The 22,624-nt window shown below is 46.9% G+C and overlaps 1 protein-coding gene and 1 long non-coding RNA gene across 51 annotated transcripts in view; both read left to right on the top strand.

Annotated features, from left to right (window-relative positions):
* KIAA1217 overlaps positions 1-22,624 on the top strand; it is a 325,382-nt gene that overhangs the window by 235,218 nt on the left and 67,540 nt on the right. For 36 of the 50 annotated variants that reach the window (XM_084980291.1, XM_084980298.1, XM_084980288.1 and 33 more), the window contains one exon: positions 17,109-17,938. In XM_084980291.1, the coding sequence (XP_084836417.1) occupies positions 17,109-17,938 (830 nt within the window). Of the gene's footprint in view, positions 1-10,372; positions 10,665-17,108; positions 17,939-22,624 lie in introns of those variants that run through there. The other 14 variants (XM_084980308.1, XM_084980280.1, XM_084980274.1 and 11 more) reach the window with 1 other exon arrangement.
* LOC146399532 (uncharacterized) lies at positions 318-6,574 on the top strand. Its single transcript, XR_014818053.1, has 2 exons — positions 318-2,403; positions 3,402-6,574. It is a non-coding gene; the product is annotated as an uncharacterized LOC146399532 (long non-coding RNA).

Genomic DNA, 22,624 nt, shown 5'->3' with positions numbered 1-22,624 from the left:
ATTCGTTGGTGATATGAATGATCCCGCGTGTTGACACTGCTCTTCTGCCGCCCCTGACATGCAAGGATAATTTAGCTTATTTGAGGTTCACAGCACCAGATGGGTAAGAACAGGTGTTCCCCAACAAACCCAGCAGCAGAACCAGAGGCTCAGAAGCACTGAGTGGCAAGACCACAGCCCCGGCCATGAGACCACAGCCCCAGAGGGTCCCCGGGAGCAGAAACCAAGTTTCTTCATTCATAATCCACTGTTCTCTCCACCACACCTCACTCTTTTCCTTCTCTATCATGTGAGGAAGGGTACTGATGGAAGAGGGAGGATGATTAAATACTTAAAAAACAAACTTCGGTTCTCTGGTGGCACAATAGGTTAAGGAGCTGGCTTGTCCCTGTCACAGTGAGGAATCCCCTGGCCCAGGAACGTTCATATGCAGCCAAAAAAAAACAAAAAAAAAAAAATTAAGATGTTCCCACTGTGGCTCAGCAGGTTCAAAACCTGATGAGGTCTCTGTGAGGATGCAGTTCGATCCCTGGCCTTGCTCAGTGGGTTGGAGATCTGGCATTGCCACAAGCTGTGGTGTCGTCTGCAGATGCAGTTCGGATCCAGTGTTGCTGTGACTGTGGCATAGGCTGGCCACTGCGGCTCCGATTCCACCCCTAGCCTGGGAACTTCGTACGCTGCAGGTTCAGCCCTAAAAAGAAGACAATCTTTGAAAACTAATTTGTAGGCTTCAGCACATCATTGAGATGGGTCTTTGGAATCAAGCAACATCTTCCAATTTTAGAAGATGTTGTTTAGAAGACAAAGATCCCTTTGTCTGTTTATTGACCCATATCGTCCTGTCCTCTCTGGGAGAAATTTTGCCCCTGGGTTGCTTTTCAGAGAAGGGAAGAAAAGGAAGAGAAAGGAAAATACAAAGAAGTTGGATTGGACGATGGGGGAAAATGAGCCACTTTGGAGCCTCTTTCCCTTTTTGTTTTTTGTTGGGTTGGTTGGCTTGGTTTGGTTTCTTCTTTTCTTTTTATGGCTGTACTTGCCCCCTGTGAAAGTTCCTGGGCTAGGGGTCAAATCAGAGCTGCAGCTGCTGGCCTATGCCACAGTCACAGCAATGCCAGATCCTTATCCCACCAAGCAAGGCCAGGGATTGAACCCACATCCTCACGGAGACCATGTAAGGTATTTAACACTCTGAGCCACAATAGGAACTCCTGGAGCCTGTTTCTCTTTGAAGTGAATTGCAAGCTCTTGCTGCTAGTCATGAACCTTGAAAGACGCTCTGTAGGAGATGAAGCATTTTTGTCACCTGCCTCACCTGCTGGGGGACAAGGGATCCTTTCCTGTCAGGACCAGTGTTTGAGGGTGGGGACAACTAGACCTGGTCCGCCCTTGTGCCTGAAGTGGGCATTTTGTGGTGTGGAGATGACTTCCTTACCTACTGGTCCAGGTGCTGTCCCTGTGGTTCCTGTGAACGACTCTGTGTCAGGAATGCAGGTGTCCCTCAAGCACGGGGATGCTCAAAGGCCTGGTGGTGTGCCCCCAGGATGCAGGGAAGCAGACCTTGTCTCTGGCGGGGAGGCTCCTGGCAGTGTCAGAACCTGGTCGGGCGCAGGGCCCGGCCGACAACTAGCCAAACGCCCCCAGCTGTCAGCGCAGAGCAGGGCCTGGCAGGGCGTGGGCGACAAGCTGGCCAAGCTCAGCCCCAGAGTCTGCTTGACTCCCAAACCCGTTGTCTTTGAGGCTGTGATTTATCCAAATAAGGAGAGGCAGTGGTTTTGCTGACCATCTCAGATTTCCGAGCCATATCCACTGGCTGGCTGGCTGGCTTGATATTTGAACTGAAAACACAGAGGTATTCCTTTGAAATGGAGCACTCTTGTGGGGCTCCTGAATGCCCTGGGGTCATCATTTGGAAGGCGGTTTGGCCCCACATTTGTAGATAACAGTAACATGGTCTGCTCTATGTTACTCTCCTCTTGTGCCTCTTGCAGCATTCAATCCAGATGACTTTGTTCGAGTATTTCTGGACCTGATTTTATTAGAATAATACTGACCTTAGTGATGCTTAAACCACTGCCCTCCTTTGAAGAGTATTCAGAGACGGCCAGGTCTCCACACTGATGTCTTAACTCTAGTGTTTGAGGTTGTTCTGGCCCTGTTATTTTCCTTTGGGGCCCCAGTTTCCTCATCTGTCAAATAGGGATTATATCGTTGATCTGAAGAGTATGTGCTGGGAATTAAATGGGAATTTTGGAAAGCATTTGGTAAGTAAGAGGGCTCCAAAAATATGAGTTTCCTTCCCCCAGTTCTACTTTCTCCTGGCAGATTCAATTGAAAATAGTTACAGGGGGAGTTCTCATCATGTCTCAGTGGAAACAAATCTGACTGGTATCCATGAGGACTCGGGTTCGACCCCTGGCCTTGCTCAGTGGGTTAAGGATCCAGCATTGCCATGAGTTGTGGTGTAGGTCGCAGACACAGCTCAGATCCTGTGTTGCTGTGGCTGTGGTGTAGCCTGGTAGCTACAGCTCCAATTCAACCCCGACCCTGTGGGTGCAGCCCTAAAAAGACAAAAGACAAAAAAAAAAAAAAAAAGACCAAAGAAAGAAAATAGTTAACAGCAGTTCCCCTGGCAGCTCAGTGGGTTAAGGACTTGGTGTTGTCACCGTGGTGGCTAGGGTTCGATCCCTGACCCTGCTTGCCTCCTGAGTGCACTACCCCCACTCAAAAAAGAAAAAAGAAAAAAAAAATAGTTGCAGGTAGAGAAACTCTAGGTAATTATAACGGTCAACCAAAGTTTAGTGAAGTCAGCTTTCTGAATTAAGATTAAACCTAGCCCACAATAGAATGGAGATTTTGAGGTGAGATTACCTCTTTCTTTCCTTTACTCCCCAGAGCAGTTTTTATCAGAGTGGTCCCTGGGTCAGCAGGTCAGCATCATCTGGGAACTTGTTAGGAAGGCAGATTCTCAAGCTCCGCCCCAATCCTGTTAACATTAGACACTCGGGAAGTGGGTCCCACTGATCTGTGGATCAGTAAGTCCTCCAGGTGATGCTGGTGCAAGTTGAATTGTGTTGAATGTGGAGAACCGCTGCCCTAGAATAATATGCTGGCTAGGTCAGAAGTTTGTCCATCCCCCAGGACACTTGGCCCTGCTCCACCCCTTGTCCGAGGCCGTGCCTAACTTCCTGCCTGAAACACCTAAGAGAAGAAACTTTTTTTTTTCCTTTCTTTTCTTAAGGGCTGCACCCACGGCATATGGAAGTTTCCAGGCTAGGGGTTGCATCGGAGCTGCAGCTGCCGGCCTATACCACAGTCACAGCAACGCCAGATCCAAGCCGTATCCTTGACCTATGCCACATCTCACAGCAATGCCAGATCCTTAACCCACTGAACAAGTCCAGGGATTGAACTCCCATCCCCATGGATACTAGTCAGGTTCTTAACCTGCTGGGCCACAACAGGAACTCCAGAGACTCTTTCTTCCCTCCTGAAATGCTGCTATGGACTCACTTAAATCTACCTCCTCCGAGAAGTATTCCTCAGCTCTCCCGGCCGGAAACATCTTAGTCTTCCATCCACTTGGGTCAGAGGATGTGTCCTTTACACTCATCTGAAACTTGCCAAAGTTATTCTTGCTTTTGTCTTATTTTTAATATTCACATACATGCCTCATCTTCTCTGCTCTTAAAAGGTAGGAGCCATGGCTGAAAGATTCTCTTCCCTTCATCAGCCTTAACCCTGGGCTTTTCATTCCTAGTGACTATTCAGTGACCCACTATTTCATGGACCCACAAGAGGTTGTGGTTGGAATGGGCCTCTGAGAGGTCAGACATCCTGCTTACAGGTAAAGAGCCGGTGTTAACTCCTGGATCAGAAGGCAGGCTCCATGATGCTGGGTTGGGTGTTCTTCCCCCTCCTCATGCTACATTGACAGGTGAGAGATACCTGGATGGGGGCATCCGGGCCACTGGCCTGGCCCAGACCAGCAGATGCTCTTTTTCTCGCCAGCCACTTTAACCCAAGAAAAACAGATGGGTTTTCAACTGAACATTCATATGATTTATAAATCTGGATTTTCATTCTTCCATAATTAATGAGAACGGGAAAAGTTCGGGAGCCTATATAATTATATATCAAATAGCATCTATTTCCAGTCGTCCATGAGGGAATTGTCCCGGTTCACATACTCAGTGTACCTGGGATCCCCACAGAACTTCTTCTGAGTTGCTGTTCAGAGGAGAGAAAGTGGCTCTTCTGAACCCAGGAAAACTTGGCGCAAGGGCTGTTTGGATCTGGATCACCAGCATTGTTTTCCCACCTTTATCAGGAAGGAAAGATGAAACTCATGGTCCTTCGATGTTGTCCACTGGGGCTGTTTCCTCACCCTTTCTTCCTTGGACACATTGGTTCATGTTGCTCAGCTGAGGATCCAAATAATGGCGCGACTCAAATGCCTTTCATCTGAAGCCACCCATAAAATTCCCTTTAAAGCTGGCTCTGCTGCCACAGCTCCTGTGGTCTTTGCGGCTTGTTCTATGACCAAGTAATAGGAAGATGGGAACACAGAGCAGGATGCAGGCGACGGGATGATTCCTGGCGAAGAGCCACGGTCATCACCCAGTGTGGACTCCAGAAAAGCTGTGAAGGAAGCGGAGGAGGCACAGTGGGGCAGGAAGCAGGCCTGAAAGGGTTAAATCTATCAGGGACCCCTCTGGGGAAGAAAGCCAGGCTGCTTGAAGCCCGGGGAAAGGGGGTGACATAGATTTGAGCAGCTACATTGTGAGAGGACAGTGGCAGCCCAGCAATGAAAGACCATTTGTTTTCCAACTTTCCATCGTCTACCGTCTAGTCGCTTATTTGTTCACCAGCATTTTCTCTGATGGTCTCTGAAGGGTATCAGTCCTTTAAGCTGCAGCTGGAGAGCATAAAGTTCTCGTTTGCTGTTTCAGGGTAGACATGGTGAGGCTATGTTATATCGTCAGACGGAAAATGTTTACATTCTTACACTGTTATGATCGTCCTAAATCTCTAGAATATTGTACCAGCACTTTTTCACTTAAGCATAATCAACTGGATCCGTTTCCTTAATGAAAGGTAAGAGGGGCAGAGGGCACAGAGGCAGAGATGGAATGCATCTCCAGGAGGTGTGGTCAGTCCCAGGAGTGTCACCCAGGACCGGGACCAGGGCCGTGATGGTAAAGTATGCTAATCAGATGAGGCCCAGATATTTTCTTCCGTAAGTTATCTGGTGTCTGTGACTGATGAAGACATGTCTGTGTGTATACATCGACATGTGTGTGTATACACATATTTACACATATATGATTTGTGATGTAGTGAAACCTATATAGTGAGACTTTATCTGGAGTATATAATACTGGAGTATATGTAAGTAAATTGCATATAATCGGAATATGTCCTAATATGTATATGAGTTAAGTACACCGTAGAGTTAATTATATAACTGATTTTGAGGCAAGAAGATAAAACTAAATAGTAGTTAAGAGAGTACCTGGATATTTAGTTCGTAAACCCACCAAGATGTCCTGTAACTCAAAGTGGAGCAAATGAGGAACTTCTCCAGTGGCATCCGCCAGACCGTCTGCTCAGGGTCAAAACTCAAGCTTATAAAACCTCAGGAATCTCCATAGGGAAGGCCTTGGGAGCATGGGTCCTCTCAGAATTGCTCAGTGTCCTGGGAGACACGAGAGTTCACCCTTAAACAGAGAAGAAGGACAGTGGTGAGGCTGAAGATGTGAGTCCTTGCTGTTCTGCTGCTTGATACTGTCTGCACTCAGGCAGGGTGCTTATCTCCTTACACCTGCACTTTCTAAGTATTCAGATGGGGATGGTGACACAGGACCTGTGCTTTTCACTGTTCTAAGACCTGTGAAATAAAATCACAATTGAAAGCACTGTGTAAACTGCAAACTGCTGGATGATTAGATTCTGTGTGTGTGTGTGTGTGAGTGAGTGTAGCCATCTAAAATCATTCGTAGGATAAAAAATGTTATAAGTAAATAGGAGCTCCTGATGCAGCTCAGTGGGTTAAGAACCTGACATAGTGTGCCTGAAGATATGAGTTCAGTCCCTGGCCTTGCTCCGTGGGTTAAGGATCCAGCGTTACTGCAAGCTGCAGTGTAGGTTGCAGATGTGGCTCAGATCCGGCATTGCTGCAGCTGTGGCATGAGTCAGCAGCTGCAGCTCCAATTCAGCCTCTAGCCCAGAAACTTCCATATGCCCCAAATGCATCACTAAAAGGAAAAAAAGTGAGTTCCTGTAGTGCCACAGTGGTTGACGAATCTGACTAGGAGGTTGCGGGTTCGACCCCGGCCTTGCTCAGTGGGTTAAGGATCCGGCGTTGCCGTGAGCTGTGGTGTAGGTTGCAGACGCGGCTCGGATCCCGCGTTGCTGTGGCTCTGGCGTAAGCCGGTAGCTACGGTTCCACTCCGATTGGACCCCTAGCCTGGGAATCTCCATATGCCGTGGGAGCGGCCCTAGAAAAAAAGCAAAAAGACAACAAATAAATAAATAAAAGGAAAAAAAGAATGGTAACAGTTTAAAAATAAATAAATATATATAGAGAGAGAGATAATAGTATATCATATATTATAGAATGTATGCTGATTAGCATAGGAGTTTTGGAGAACTGTCTTAAAAAGAAAAACAAAATCTCAGGCACTGAAAGTTTACATTTGGGTGACGGAGATGGCTTATCTAGAAGCACCAACAGGGAGTTGTGTATAAAAGATAGTGTCTGTCCAGGAAATGGGTGGATATGCAGAGAGATGGAGATAAATAATGAGGAGCGCTTTGTACTGTCTGTTGCAAGTGGCAGCAAGAAAATATCATTTTGCAAACCGTAACTATTTTAGATATAAAAGGAGGTTGTCCTTGGCCTGGATAATACAGGAGTAACGCAACAGAAGGTTGGGTGTTGGTGAGAGGAGAACATTTTTCTTTTATCTGTGCAGCAGCTCAGCACAGTTAGTGATTGTGGCTTGGAAGTTAAATGATTTATTGAATGTTAACTGGTTTATTTGTTTCCACACGGAGATCTTGAATCACCTTTGGGCATAGTATTAAGTCAGCCAGTGGGTCTGGACCTGGAGGGCTCAGCAGAGGTCCCCATGTCAAAATATTTGCAGGAATAACCCTCATCTTAAATATAGCCATAAGCTAACCATCTCTTTCTTGAGAATTAAATAATTTTGGCAACAGCCTGTCTGTCTCGTGTCTGCAAGCCATTCCATTTGTGACCAAATGAAACATTAATAGGTTAGCAAAGACCTCCCAGACGACCACCTTTCCAATTTTAACAATGGAAGCAAGATGAAGTTGACATTTGTCCAGCATCCAAATCACTTCCCCAATAGTATCTTCATGTCTACACGAACCATTTAGATTTTCTTTTAGCGTGGGTTTTTTTTTTTAATCCAATAAAGAAGTGAATGCAAATGGGGAAATAAGAATAAATTTCACAAAACCTTTAGCCTTACTAGAGCATAAAAAAAATTTTTTTCCTGTTGGAGTTTCCTTGTGGCTCAACAGGTTAAGGATCTGACATTGTCACTTCAGTGGTTTGGGTCACTGCTGTGGTGCAGGTTCAATCCCTGGCCTGGGGACTTCTGCATGCTATGAGCATGGCCCAAAAAAAGTATTTTCTGTCAAGGTAATGCTGACTATTTATTAGCATATCGTTTCTTAAGGCTCACTAGAAATAAATTCTTGTACTTTGCTTAGCATGCTGGTCAACAAAAAGAACCAAGAGAAGGAAGGATAAGATGCTTAACACACCACTGGGAAGAGCAGGTTCACAAAGGGTGGAGCAACCCAAGGCAGGTGGAGTAAGGAAAGCCGGGCCTGAGATGTTAGTGGTTGGGGGCACCCAGAGTGAGCCAAACTTTGCTCTAAGTTGGCCTGAAAGAGCCATTCTCTAGAGGGCAATAGCCACCCAAGTGAAGCTGAGTTCTAGGGCCCCAGAATATTGGGGAGGAAATTAGCTTGCCTGGTCCCCCAGCCAGCTCGGGGTTCCTGAACTGCCCTCTCTTCTGGATGAACTGGGTGTTGAATCCTTGCTAGAGAGCCTTTAACTCCCCCTGATTCACCGCAGGACTGGGCCAGCTCTCCAACTCCTGAGAGCGGGTGCCTGCTCTGGTCCTGACAAGCGGTGCATGTCCTCCCCAGACAGTGCGCTGAGGCATCTTGGAAGGGAAAGGAATTGCTCTGACCATGGCAGGGAGGAGGAGATGGGAGAGGTGACCAGGGCCATCCATCCCTCCCCTTGGACCCGCTACCGCCCTCATTAGCAGTCCGCAGAAGCACCTGCCTCTAAAGTGGCTGATGTGGACCTGAGTGCTGAGCTTGGCGGGGTTCACGGAGCCAACAGCAGTGACAGCGCAGTGCTTCTATTTCCTGGAGGTGGTGGCAGGGGAGGCTTAGAACCCAGACACCTCACATTCATTCGCTCCCCAACAGTCCTGCACGTATAAACCAGGGTAAGCAAGTACAAGAGAGGTGCCGGGCGGGACCTCTTGTGCCCTTAGAATGGGGGCTTTGGGGATGCAGCGGGCTGGAATCAGGGCGTAATCAGAGCAAGGAGGCCCACCTCTCCCTCCCCTTTCCGTGAAAGCACGCGTTTAACCAAGGGGACAAAAGCTGCCAAATGCAGACCAGATGCGTCAGGGGCCGACACCGCATGCTTCCCATCCTCGGGTGAGAAATAACAAACTCTTGCCGATTAGATTAAAAATCCAAACAAGGCTTTTCACATTCCATCTCCTCTTTTCCAACCTCTTCAGTGCATCTGTTACAATCTCTTGGTCCAAACATTGTTTCAAATGAGATGTCCTGACGGGGGCGGGGGCGGGACCGGGGGTGGGGGGTGCCCGGCACTGTCCCGAGCTCCAGGTTCTCCCTCCTTTAATACCGCAGAGCTTTTCGATGGCCATAAGCAGTTTGGGGGGGGGGGGGGCGGTTAGGGAAGCCTGCAATGCTCCCTGAATTTGAACTTAAGAGACGTCATGGAATTCTTTTGGTCGGCAAGGACCACCTCTAAAGGCCCTAAAAATGTCTAAAAAATGCACTGGCTGCCCAGAGCGTGGTCGTGGGGTGGCGGGCGGCCAGCGGGGCCTCCAGCCCAGAGTTTTGAGTCATTTCTCACCGGATTCCCACTGGAAGGGCTCTCTGCTCTGTTCAGTCCCTGAGGGCACAGAAAGCATGAGGGGGATTAAACGGCCTATCTGTGAGCTAAGGAAAGGCTTCCTTTTTCTCGCACCTTTTGTCCGCAATGTGTTAATACCTGTCTCCGTGGAGGGCTGTGCATGCCGCTTCTTGTTGGGAACACCCGCCTCCCCCAGCCTGTTCCCCTGGAAGGAAATAGCTGTGTTAACAGCGGTTGTGCATGGATGGGGGGCGGCGGGGGGGATCTGGAGACTGCCCTGGCCTTCTCCTTCTCTGTCTTTTTGGGTTTTTTTTCTTTTTAGAGCCAAACGAACCTGTGGCATGTGGAAGCTGCAGCTGCCAGCCTATGCTATAGCCACAGCCACGCCAGATCCGAACCACATCTGTGACCTACACTGCAGCTTGTGGCAATGCCGGATCCTTAACCCACTGATCGAGGCCAGGGATGGAAGCTGCATCCTCATGGATACCAGTTGGGTTTTTAACCCACTGAGCCACAATGGGGGGAACGCCCTCCTCTTCTGTCTTGTCAAGGATGGGGCAGAAGGAAGGGCTCTGGTTATACCCTTCTGGAATACCTTCTGTGCTTAGCCGTGGCTGGCCCTCCCTCCCCGTCCCTCTCATTTCAGGCATGTTTTCGAGACTAATTGCAGTTGCTTGCCTGGTGCTGCATGGGACTGATCCGTGGCTGCTACTCAAAGTTCAGCTCGGTAAAGCCAGCCTGGTTAATTAATAGACAGCCCTCCTGTTTTCCCTCCAGGGTTATAAGCCCAGGGAAGAGGCTCACATTTCCTTTGGTTGCCAACCCACGGACTTCAAAAGTCTGGCAGCAGAATGGGTGTTGGGCGCCAGCCTATCTGGGTTTTCTCAGCAGCCCCCAGTCCCTCGAGAACACTGATCTGAGAGTTGGTCCTGTGGGTGCTGAGGCTGTTGGGTTTTCTGATGATTTCGTTGGCTGGCGGCAGGTCGTTGGCTTGTGCTGGTGATCCTCTTTGCCTCAGTAAGCTCTGCTTTGTAATATTTCCTTCACTGTTCACCCATTTACCTAGGCCTCTCAGAGTTCATTTGTTGGTGTGTGTTTTCCGGGTAAGCAGTTGCTGAAGTTCTGAGTCACCAGCCTGTGGTTGGATGTGGCTGAGGTTATTCAGTGACTAATTTCCAAGGGGAGGAGAAATTGGCTTATCATAGGGAGGGTGACTTTTTATCCACGCCTGGAGCAGCTTCGCTCGGAAGACTGGGTAAAGCCAAATGGTCTTTACTGGTGGTGGGCACTCAAACTGGGGAACAACTGAGGATCTGTGGGATTTTTTGGGGGGGGAGGCGGGGTGATTTCTTCTGTGAAGAGAAAGCTGTCTAAAATATCCAAGTGTGGAACTGAGGATTTAGAGGAAGCCAGCAGACAAAGGAATCGCTTAATTGGGAGCTCAGCCAATGTGCTTTTTCCCGGCGTTTAGTTATACAGGTGATTTCCTTAAGAAAAAGTAAGTGGCTTTAATTCTTTGAAGTTGAAAGAGTCTCCTAAGAATCATTTTCAGTTTTGTCTGGTGACTTCACTAGATGGTCTGATTGAGTGGTGTGTTTACAAATTCTAGACTTGGAAGGGTGGGGTTTAAAATACAATAAACTGTACATCATATTCCCCTTCTACAAAGGATATATATATTATTTATATATATTTATAAGAATATATATATATTCTATATATAATACATATATATTTTTATAATGCTCCACAAAGAGACATGATTACATGAGACAGTTTCCCAAATGACTTGAAATCAACATTTTTCAAGCTAGATTTTTTTTTTCCAGAACCAGTTTAAATTTTTTCTCCCCTTCTGATCTTATATTCAGGAAATTTGTAAATGAGTGATATTGGGTTTAACTGAAGGTGTTTGGGGAAAAACAAAAGGTAGAGATCCGTTAGGATTCCTAACTGAAACTTCAGGTGGTGACTACCCCAGATTTTTTCTGGTCTTTGGGAAGGATGCGCCCACACAAGGTGTTGAGCTGTGCGCTGTGGGGAGGGTCAGCAGCATCTCAGCGGGGGACCCTGGTGCAGGGGCTCTGGAAGAAACTCTGCTTTTACAAGAATGGGAAGGACTCAACCAGGAGCCGGCAGTGGTTTGGGCAGCAGTGAATGGAGGGAGAGGGAGATGATGCCGAACGCAGCAGGTGAAGGATGGAGATCAGCCTCTTTCAGGCACTGCCGGTATATCTAGTGCAGATAAATGGACTTTTCCTTTGTCTGGGTCAAGGTTCAGGCCAATAAATATCCGTATTGTGTTCCGGGAAGGTGTTAAAGCCTTTTATTTGGGTGTTTAGGTCATCTCTTTCTTGCTATAAAATGAAATTCTTTAAAGCTCACATAAAGACATGATGCTTGAAATCTTCTGTGCTCAAAGGGTCCATGGCATAACATATCCAGATACTCTCAGCTTTCTAAGAGCAATGAGGTGATAGAGAAGATTGGTGGCATCAGAGAGACTGGTGAGGAAAGAAAGGATTCAGATATATTAAGGTGAATAGTAACTGTGTGTAGGGGTGTGTGTGTGTGTTTGCTTATTTATTTTACCTTTAAAGTTTAATTTCCTCTTAAAAGGCCTGAGTTTTGAGTAATAGTATAGGAAAAACCTAGTGTGGATTTAATGCCATTTCTTTTCTCATTTGCCAAAACACTATTAAAAAACAAAACAAAACAAGACTACATAGGTGCCTGATTCCAGGAAAATATCACCATGGAAAGAACAGTAATGTAAAAGGCTGGGCTTTTTTTTTTAAAACTATGAATATAGAAATTTTTTTATTTTTATTTTATTTATTTATTTATTTATTTATTTTTATTTATTTATTTTTTTTTTTTTTTGCTGTTTAGGGCCGCACCCATGGCATATGGAGGTCCCCAGGCTAGGGGTCAAATCAGAGCTACAGCTGCTGGCCCATGTTACAGCCACAGCAATGCCAGATCTGAGCTGAGTCTGTGACCTACACCACAGCTCACAGCAACGCCAGATCCTTAACCCACTGAGCAAGGCCAGGGATCGAACCCGCAACCTCATGGTTCCTAGTCGGATTCGTTTCTGTGGCGCCACAATGGGAACTCCTGAATAGAGGATCTTAATCATCATCCTGGTTCAGTCAATCAACCAGTGAGTATCTCCACTGGTTGGAGTCTACTTTTTTTTGGAATAGCAAGTGGTCTCCTGGGAGATCACGGAAGATTTGAAAAGATTCTTTTCATCTCCCCAGACCTTCCACCTCATCCTAAGAGTGAGTTGCCTTTGGTTGATCTGTACCCTTTGGTGTATGAACCCCAGCTTTCTCATTTTAAAGGTTTATTCAAGTGGTAGACTTAAAACATTTTCCCACTATACCGTGGAAAGATTATATCATTGTCTTCTTGGGCTCCATATAGAGCCAAGGATGAAATTATCAAGGTTCTTCTCAAAACTCAGTCTTAGAAAGTCAGGTCTAGGTTGGCAAACCAACATAAGAATTTTGCCAAAAGCTTCCAACCTCTGTGTTGCCTAGATTGATGGAGACATCCAACCTTTGATTACCTGTTCTATCTTAGCTGAATACTTGTATTCGCCTCTGATGTGGATAACTCTAGTGGACAGTAATTCATTCTGTGACTCTGTTGGATGATGGCAAGATTATTTTGAAGTGGACCAGGCAGGGCTGACATACAGCATTACCATTGGGTATGTGATGCTGGTTGCTTACGGCTACCATCCATCCTTGCTGAGGTCCCATTCTTGTTGGCAGGTACCCATGCAGTACTGGCTACTGGACGTTATTTTGACAATCACCTGCATTCCCCTTATGAAGGCCCAGTGTATCTGAATTATTGTTCATTAATTGTTACACTCTGAATTTATCTGCACATGACATCCAGAAAGTCTGAGCTTTTCTAATGAGTTTTGCCGCCTGTGTTTTATTTTAAACTTTATATAACTTCATTATATAACCTCATTTCATTTAGTTACATAACGTGCCTCCTAGCCATGTCTTTTTCACATCACCAAACATATTTTTAAAACACCTATGCTCACCTCTGTTGTTTTAAAGGAAAATTCGAACTTTTCATTAATTAAAGTTAACCTTACATTTTTCTTTCGTGAATACTCTTTATTATTCTTCTGGACAGTTCTGTTCTCCTTGGAATGTTGATGTCTCTTTTTATTCTCTTGCCTGAAAAGGCCAGGGAGGGGGGTAGTTTCCCCTGTGTGTTAATTGGGGTCAGGATCCTTCAGATCAGGATGTGATCTTCAGCCAGATAGGGAGGAAAAAAGAGAACAAGGAGTGGTGACTAACCCCATTAGATTATTGTTCATCCTAAGTGGGTTCTAGGCCTTTGAAACCCTATTCTTTTTTTGGAGTTAATAACAATATGACCATAATACCCACCGTTTGTTGCACCTGATTGGCCTTGAGGGCCGTGTGATGCCTTATACACAGTGGCATGTTTGAATTTATCCTGATGTTTGTTTGGGTTGTTTATTGCATGGTGTGGCCTGATTGGGTGGGGGATTTGGCCAAATAGGTGCTGCTTATATTTTACCACTTGTGAAGCCCTGCCTTGCTTACCACTGAGCTGGACCTTTCTTTTCATTGAGCCCTGCATTGAGGCAGGCAGGGTAGGAGAGGTATTTATAGAGGACCGCGTTGATCTGCTGCAAAACTCTGGTCATGTGGTTGCCCAGCCATTCTGGAATGAGGATCGGATATATTATCACACAGTGACCTTGGCAATACCCTCTTGGTTGGAGGCCCTGAGCCCTTGAGTTATGGAGGTGCGTGGGCTGGAGCATCAGGACTGAGTCATGTGGAGCAGACACACCTGGAGCCTGACCTTGACCTCAGCCTGGGTGTCACTCCCCAAGTGCTAGGAAATGGGGAGAGGGTCCTGGGGTGAGAACAGCTTGAGCACATCCCGACTCCAGTTTAGAGCGGGGAGAACAGACTGGCCTATTGTGATGTGAGAGAGAGAGAGAGAGAGAGAGAGAGAGTGTGTGTGTGTGTGTGTGTGTGTGTGTGTGTGTGTGTGTGTGTGTGTGTGTGTTGGGGAGGCAGGTGTAGTGGATAAAACCGACATTTCAAGCAAGGAGCCTGCATACTCTGCGGTCCCCACAGGGGGCTGAGGAGCCAAGTAGTGCTCAGATACTGTACCCCCCAAAGGGCTCTTTCAGGTTGCTTCATAATTGCAATTCGCTTTCCTTTTTGGTTGGTCGTTTCTATCATGAAATCCACCATAGCAAGTAAAACTGCCAGGGTCAGGGATTCTTCATTGCTGGATCCTTCCAGAAACAAGATAGGGAAGCCGTGGGAGTTGGGCCAGTTCATCCCTGGCATTCTCATGACCAGATGTAGGCAAGAACGTATCCTCTCGAGAGCAGAAGTTTCCCCTCAAGGGCAGGAACTTCCAGGGCTTGTTTAGAGCTGTGTCCTAGAACCATGCTTGGTGCCAGCAAGTGCTTGGTCCATACTGTTTACTAAGCGAATGGATTTATGAGATAAGGAATCGGTATGTATTCAGGGCTCTGGGCTCAGCTTCCTTTTCAACCTACTTCTGTTGCCTCTTTTATGTCTACGCTCTTCTCCCACCACCCACACTCTGGGTCTCTCAGCTGTTCGTCTTGGTTTACATCCATTTGAGCCCACCTCCTCACTCCTCATTCCCTACCTTGCCCACCCCACAACCATTTACACCCTCCTTGTCTGTCACGTCTTCCAGAAGTCCCCATGGGAACGTGGGCTCCGGGGATAGCACAAGCAGGACTTAAAGACCGGGCTTGGGAGGTGCCCCTGGCAGTCCGTCCATCCGTCCCTCCCTTGTAGCTATTTGGAGAATTTCCGTGATCATGACCTTCTTGGACTCTGATCAAAACAGAAAGTATCAAATACTCACATCCTGAATTAATTTGTATTTTTTATTCTTTTCCTTTCTCAACCAAGTAGTACAGATGCAAATTAGTTTCCCCTTTCCTGTTAACTCGATTCTTTTTTTTTTATTGAGATCTAATTGATACATGACATTATATTAGTTTCAGATGTACAACATAATGGTTCAATAGATGGATATATTGCAAAATAACCATCACAGTAAGTCTAGTTGACATCCGTCACGACACATAGTTACCATGTTTTTTCTTGTGATTAGAACTTTAAAAATATATTCTCGGAGTCCCTGCTGTGGCACAATGAGTTAAGAATCTCAGCAGTTAGGAATCCAATTGGTATCCACTAGGATGCAGGTTCGATCCCTGGCCTCGTTCAGTGGGTTAAGATCTGGCGTTGCTGTGAGATGTGGTGTAGGCTGGCAGCTGCAGCTCAGATTCAACCCCTAGCCTGGGAACTTCCATATGCCACAGTGGCAGCCCTGAAAAAGCAAAAAAGAACAAAAAAAAATCTGACTGCTGCAGCTCAGGTCGCTGCAGAGTCTTGAGTGTGATCCTCTACCTGAGAACTTCCATGTGTATACACTGGTATATATATTCTCTTAGCAACTTTCAGATACAATAGAGCATTCTTAACTGTAGTCCCACATCCCCATGACTTATGTATTTTATACCTGCAAGTTTGTCTCTTTGGACCAGCTTCCCCCATTTCACCAGCACCCCTGGCCTCCACCTCCTGCTTGTGGCAACCACCAATTTGTTCTCTGTACCTATGATTCTTGAGTCATTGATTCTTGAGTTTCTCCTGAAGGCGAGTTAGTGGGAGACCCTGTGGGAGTCCCTCCTCTCCTGACCTGGGTGCTAATGACACAGCCCAGAAGTCACTGCTGCCTGGGCAAGAAGCACGGGGCTTTCGATGGCCTATCCGGGCATGCTCCTCAGCATCACAGGGCAGCCCAGAGGGCATATGGTCGGGACTGTCCTCCCCACCATGCCTGGGGTGCCCGCCCCTCTTCTCTCCCTTGCCGTCCCCGCTCTGAGTTTGCCCCAACGGCACTCTTACCTCCTGAATCGTTACTATGTCCCGACCTCTCCGAGCTGGTTTCTCATAGGCTTGAGTAAAGCATCAGCACATCAGTGAGACTTCCCTCCAAGGTCTTCCCATGCATCCCTTTTCCCCCTCTGCCCATGGCCCTACACTGCATCCACTCGGAAAGATGGGGAAGATGCTTACCCTCTATTTTCCAGGGCGAAGACTAGAAAAGGGTGCCCTAGATGAGCTTTAGAAAACATGGTTTTAGCACTTTTGATACATCAGACCTACAGTTTCTTCGTGTCTCTAGGAAGCTGTGGCCTCAGTATTTAAACCACCGCACTATTTTTCCCTCAAACTCCCCAACGTGGAGCTCTATGTCAGGTATATTCATTGCCTGTGGTTGCTATGATAAATTACCACAAACTTTGTGGCTTGAAACACCACACATTCATTTACTTTCCAGTTGTGGAGATCAGAAGTCCAGAATGGGTTTCTCCAGCCAACAGAGAGGTATTGGCAGTGCCCCACTCGCTCTGATGGCTCTGGGGCAAGTCCTTTTTTTTTTTTTGCCTTTTCAAGCTTGAGGGTGGAGGGCGGCTGCTGCCTTCCTTGGCTCAAGCTCTCTCCTCCATCCTCAAAGTAGGCAGCGTGCCATCTTCCCCAAACCTCTCACTCTCTCTGATTCTGCTTCTCTCATCCCATCTTCCATGATTCTGACCCTCCTGCCTCTTTCATATATAAGGACCCTTGGGATTGCATTGGGTCCACCTGGATAATCCCAGATAAACTCCCCATCTCACGTCCCTAACAGGGGGCCTTGCAAAGTCCCTTTTGCCATGTAAGGGAACATGGCTTCAGGTTCCAGGGACTAGGCGTGGACATCTTGCAGGAGCCACTCCTCAGCCTCCTTCATCAGGGCAGCCACACTGAGATGTCTCTAAAAGCATGAGTCTCAAAGTAGATTTTCTAATCTCTTGTTTGACTTTCAGATGCAGAGAGAACTTGTTTATGCAAGAGGAGATGGCCCTGGTGCCTCTCGACCAGGACCTTCTGCTGCACCCCACGCCATTCCAAATTCTCCCCCGTCCACTCCTGTGCCCCATTCCATGCCTCCCTCCCCATCCAGAATCCCTTATGGAGGCACCCGCCCAGTGGTTGTTCCTGGGAACGCCACCATCCCCCGGGACAGACTCTCCAGCCTCCCCGTCTCCAGATCCATCTCGCCCAGCCCTAGTGCCATTTTGGAAAGAAGAGACGTCAAGCCAGATGAAGACATGAGCGGCAAGAACCTGGCGATGTACCGGAACGAGGGTTTCTATGCCGACCCTTACCTTTATCACGAGGGGCGCATGAGCATAGCCTCTTCGCACGGGGGGCACCCGCTGGATGTCCCCGATCACATCATCGCCTATCACCGCACAGCAATCCGGTCCGCCAGCGCTTACTGCAGCCCCTCTTTGCCAGCGGAAATGCACATGGAGCAGTCCCTGTACAGACAGAAACCCAGGAAATATCCAGAGAGCCACTTGCCCACTCTGGGCTCCAAAACGCCCCCAGCCTCTCCTCACCGAGTCGGCGACCTGAGGCTGGTGGACATGCACGCGCACCACAATGCCCACGGGCCCCCCCACACCATGCAGCCGGACCGGGTCTCGCCCAGCCGCCAGGCCTTCAAGAAGGAGCCTGGCACCCTGGTGTACATCGAGAAGCCCCGGACCGTGCCGGGACTCTCCGGGATTGTGGACCTCGGCCCTCCTCTAGTTGAGAAGCAAGTGTTTGCTTACAGCACGGCCACCATCCCCAAAGACAGAGACACCAGGTAAGGCGGTGCCGGTGGCCGAGGGTGGTCTGGGCACACGTGCCGGGGCTCAGGGCTGCTCTGCAGGAGAAACACCAAGAGAACTGCGGTCAGCTAAACACTCAGGGTGAGGGGAGTTGGGGAGTAGGATCAGAGGCCATCCTTGTCAGCAAAGAGTTTCTAAATCTTGGCGTTCTCCTCTGGTTCAGTGGTGACCGACCCGACTAGTACCCATGAGGAACGCAGGTTCAGTCCATGGCCTTGCTCAGTGGGTTAAGCATATGGCGTTGCCATGAGCTGTGGTGCCGGTCGCAGATGTGGCTCAGATCCTGTGTTGCTGTGACTGTGGTGTAGGCCAGCAGCTGCAGCTCTGCTTTGACCTGTAGCCTGGGAACCTCCATATGTCTCAAGTGTGGCCCTAAAAAGACGGGGGAGAAAAAAAGAGAGAGAGAGTTTCTAAATCTGGTGGTCAGGTGAGGTTGGCCAGTAGCCAGCCTAAAAGGCAGGCATGGACCCCAACAAGACAGGTCAGCACTGGCCTCTGGAGTGTGGGTCTAACTGCAGCATCGTTAGTATAAATCTGAATAAGGTGGAAGAAAATCCTGATTAGGAGAAGCCATTCAGACAAATCCATCAAGAGCCAGTAAGAACTGATGTGGAAATTAGGAGTGCGTGGTTCTCGTGTTAACTGTCTGAAATGGCAGGTTGTGTTTTTCCCCCGTGGGGTGCAGTTTTGTTTTCTCATCTGGTTTTGGGAAATGGAATGAATGTGTCCTTGTCCGTCATCCAACGTGATAAAATATGAGTCTGTGTGACTGTAGGATGGGTTGATGTAATACTCATTCAGGAGTGAAGCTGAGATCAGCACAATTTTTCTAGTGGATGAGACACTCGGGTAGCTCATTTCTTTTTTAATATACATGTTTTTACAATTTACCAGCCCCTAACCTTCCTACGACATCGTGAACACCCTCCAAAGTTCGTAGAGTAATAGAAAAGCTCAATTTGATCGAGGAAATTTCTCTATTGGTTGAAGGAAGCCAACGTGATAATTATAATCGTAAAAATCTACTCAAAGAAACTGAGTCCAAAAAGAGGTTAAGGAGTTCCTGTTGTGCCGCAGTGGTTAACGAATCCGACTAGGAACCATGAGGTTGCGGGTTCGGTCCCTGCCCTTGCTCAGTGGGTTAACGATCCGGCGTTGCCGTGAGCTGTGGTGTAGGTTGCAGGCGCGGCTCGGATCCCGCGTTGCTGTGGCTCTGGTGTAGGCTGGTGGCTACAGCTCCGATTCAACCCCTAGCCTGGGAAACCTCCATATGCCGAGGGAGCGGCCCAAGAAATAGCAACAACAACAACAAAGACAAAAAGACCAAAAAAAAAACCAAAAAAAAAAAAAAAAGAGGTTAAGCCGTTTTGACCTTTATCATATAAGAATTCAGAAGAGAGGAGAAAAATAAAAGTCACATATTCAGCCACTCAGTGCCTTCCTGGAACCACTCTTCCCTCCTCTGTACCACAGGGATCATATCACTTACTGTTATATAACCTTGTAAAAAGAAGGCCGGAATTCTGACTGGAAAATGTGTATATCTTCCTGTCTTACCTTTCACACAAATCAAAAAAGCTCTGTCCTCATTGGGAAAATTTTAGCATGAAAGGGCCACCTCTTCCTATCTGGTCACAGAAAAAGATTCCAGAAAGATGGGAAGAGAATACACATGGAAGTCTGGGGTCATTAATGCACCCACGCATGCTCACCTTCTGCACAGCTTTAAAAACAGCAACAGCGACAAGCCCGCAACTGGTTTTTTGGGACCAGCTTCATTATGCAGGATGAAGAAAATTGAAGAATTGGAGAACAGTATTTATTCTCTGCTTTCCAAAGTCCTTAAGAAATGAGATTTTAAGAATGAAAGAAAAGGACACTTGGAGTTTCCTGGTAGCGTAGTGGTTAAGGATCTGGTGGTGTCACTGCAGAGGCTCAGGCTGCTGCTGTGATGCTGGTGCAGATCCCTGGTCCGGGAACCTTCTGCATTCCACGGACACAGCCAAAAAAAAAAAAAAAAAAAAAAAAAAAAAAAGAAGAAGAAGAAGAGAAAGGGATATTTCCCATGACCACAGGAAACTAAGGGGTATGGGATACATACTGAGGCTCTTTGGAACAGACCAATGTCACAGCAGGGGAAAATCTACCAAGATGAGCCTTAAGGCTAGGACGCTTGCGCCCTGCGCTTCTAAGAAAGGGTAACACATCTGCTGCCTGGGCAGTGAGGGGCTGGTTGGGAAATATGTGTCCCTGATAGGATGGGACTTGGAGGCATAAGAATTTAGTCCAGGAAGCAATAAAAACTATCCCTCTCCATGGCCAGAATCCATCCTTCCCACCGCCCCCACCCACCCCATGCTGACCTATCTCTTGGGTAGAAGGATTGTGAGCTTGATCCCAGTGTGTTTCACATTAGGCTCTTTGCACCCTGCTGAGTTCCAGGCACGTTTTGGCCAACAATGGTGTATGGCTTCTCCCTCAGCACCTAGTTGACTGTCATGTGTGCTGTTATCGTGTGTACATAACTGAACATCACTGAACCCACTTCCCCGATTGGCTTATGGGTGGGACAAAAAGGAAGGCCCCTCTGCTGCCCCCTGATCAGAGTCTTGAAGAATTTTAGCCTTTGGTCGTCTCAATATTTTTTCAGTGCCTCTGCTTCCTCAGAGGTTTCTGTTTTACGGAAGCTCAGAAAATGCTATGGATTCCTGTCTTTACGTGTTGTAGAAACCCCTTTTAGAAAATCCAAATTATCTGACTTCTAGAAGAACAAGTATTAGAAGAACTGACTGAAAGGATTAGTGTTCACCTAAAATATACTGTCACGATCACTACCGTCCTCTGACATGTGGTTGTAATTTGGGATGTGATTTCGCATTTTCCCTTTTTTTCTTTCATTCCCGTCAGTGTGAGCTAGCAGAGGAAGAATTTTATCTCATTCTTCTTGCTTAGGTAATCCCTCACCTGTTGATCAGCTTATCTCCAGAGGGTGGAATTGGCGGAGTTGGAGTGCTTGTTTATATGTGAGCAGGCTAGCTTCCCTTCTTCCATAGCCCCAGCCACACACACACACACACACACACACACACACACACACACACACACACACACACCCCTCTCTACATATGCAGAGTTGCTATAACTGAAACAGCTAAGCATCCCCACTGACTCAGCCCAGGCACATGACAAAAGTACATAAAGAACGATTCTTTAGTAGGAGTTCCCGTCACGGCACAGCAGAAACGAATCCAACTAGGACCCATGAGGTTGAGGGTTCGATCCCTGGCCTCGCTCAGTGGGTTAAGGATCTGGTGTTGCCATGAGCTGTGGTGTAAGTCGAAGACGCAGCTCAGATCCTGTGTTGCTGTAGCTGTGGTGTTGGCCAGCAGCTGTAGCTCTGATTTGACCCCTAGCCTGGGAACCTCCATATGCTGCAGGTACGGCCCTAAAAAAAAAAAAAAAAAAAAGATTCTTTAGTGAAAAGAAATTGAATCTGGACCTTCTGTTGTCAGCCCCTTTGTTACCTGGACAGGTAAGAATGTGGGGCAAAGTGAGAAATGCCATCCTTCCTCCTCTTCAACTGCAGTTCTGAACTCTTTGGGAAAGCTTAATGACTAGGCTGAAATGCAGTATTTCTGGGTAGTATTAGAAGAGGAAGACTGATGGTAGCTATCATTTATTGAGAGCCTTTCATGGGGCCAAATGTTAAGTAGTTTCCATACATCATATGATGTAACCATCATGATGACCCAGTGAGGTCCCTACTATCATCATCACTATTTCACAGATGCAGAAAGTGAGCTCAGAGAAGTTAAGTCACTTGCCCAAGGTCACAAAGCCAGTAAGTGGCATAGGAAAAAAAATCCATACTTTTTTTTAACCGCCGTGCCATATTCTGCCTGGTGAGTGAAAGCTATGAGCCCCACCTTCACCCAGCAGAAAAGTGAATTCTAAGCATTTTAACCAGGACTAGATGCTAAGTAGCTGCTCTGAAAAGATATTTACAATCATAAACATGGTATAATTTGCATAATTATGCTGCTAAATATATACATGTCATTTAAAATATAACTGCCCCAGCTAGTATATTAACACAATTATGCAGAAATAAGAGAAAAGGAGAACATTCTTGGTAGATTTTGCTTTGCAAAAAAACAATGTGAGCCCCATGTCAAAGGAAAATTTTAAAGACAAGAACGCCAGAAACAATTACTGAAACACAAAATTATAGTCCATTGTTTTACCTATACTATGGTGTTATTTTAGATATATTTTAATCTGTGCAAGTAGTTTTAAAAAGTTTTCAACCCCTAAAAGTCAAACTGCATGAGTACAGGGTCTTCTAAAGTGCCAAACTAATTTCTGTTGTAATTTCATAATTTTAAAAGGCAACTAAATCTGAGTGCTTTTTATATAAAACTCTCAAGTGAAATTTTACATCTAAGATGTGAAGCTACAAAAACACAGGAAGGAGACTGAGAAATCCGTAGAGATGCTTTCTTTGGGGCACTGCTGAATTCAGATGCTCTTCAGAAGGCCGCTTCTATGAAATAGCCCAAATAACTGCGGGATATTCAAAATCAGAGAGAAAATTTTTCTTTCTCATCTGTACTCAGGAAACTTCCAAGAGTAGCCTTTTTGGGGGGTTTTTTGTTTGTTTG

Source organism: Sus scrofa, chromosome 10 (genome assembly GCF_054392235.1).
Source record: "Sus scrofa isolate SSC_HxYL_T2T_F1_AM1 chromosome 10, Sscrofa_HxYL_maternal_Yorkshire_Landrace_v2.0, whole genome shotgun sequence".
Classification (NCBI taxonomy): Eukaryota; Metazoa; Chordata; class Mammalia; order Artiodactyla; family Suidae; genus Sus; species Sus scrofa.
Note: the sequence above shows the minus strand (reverse complement) of the source record. Positions and strands in the feature narration are given on the sequence as shown.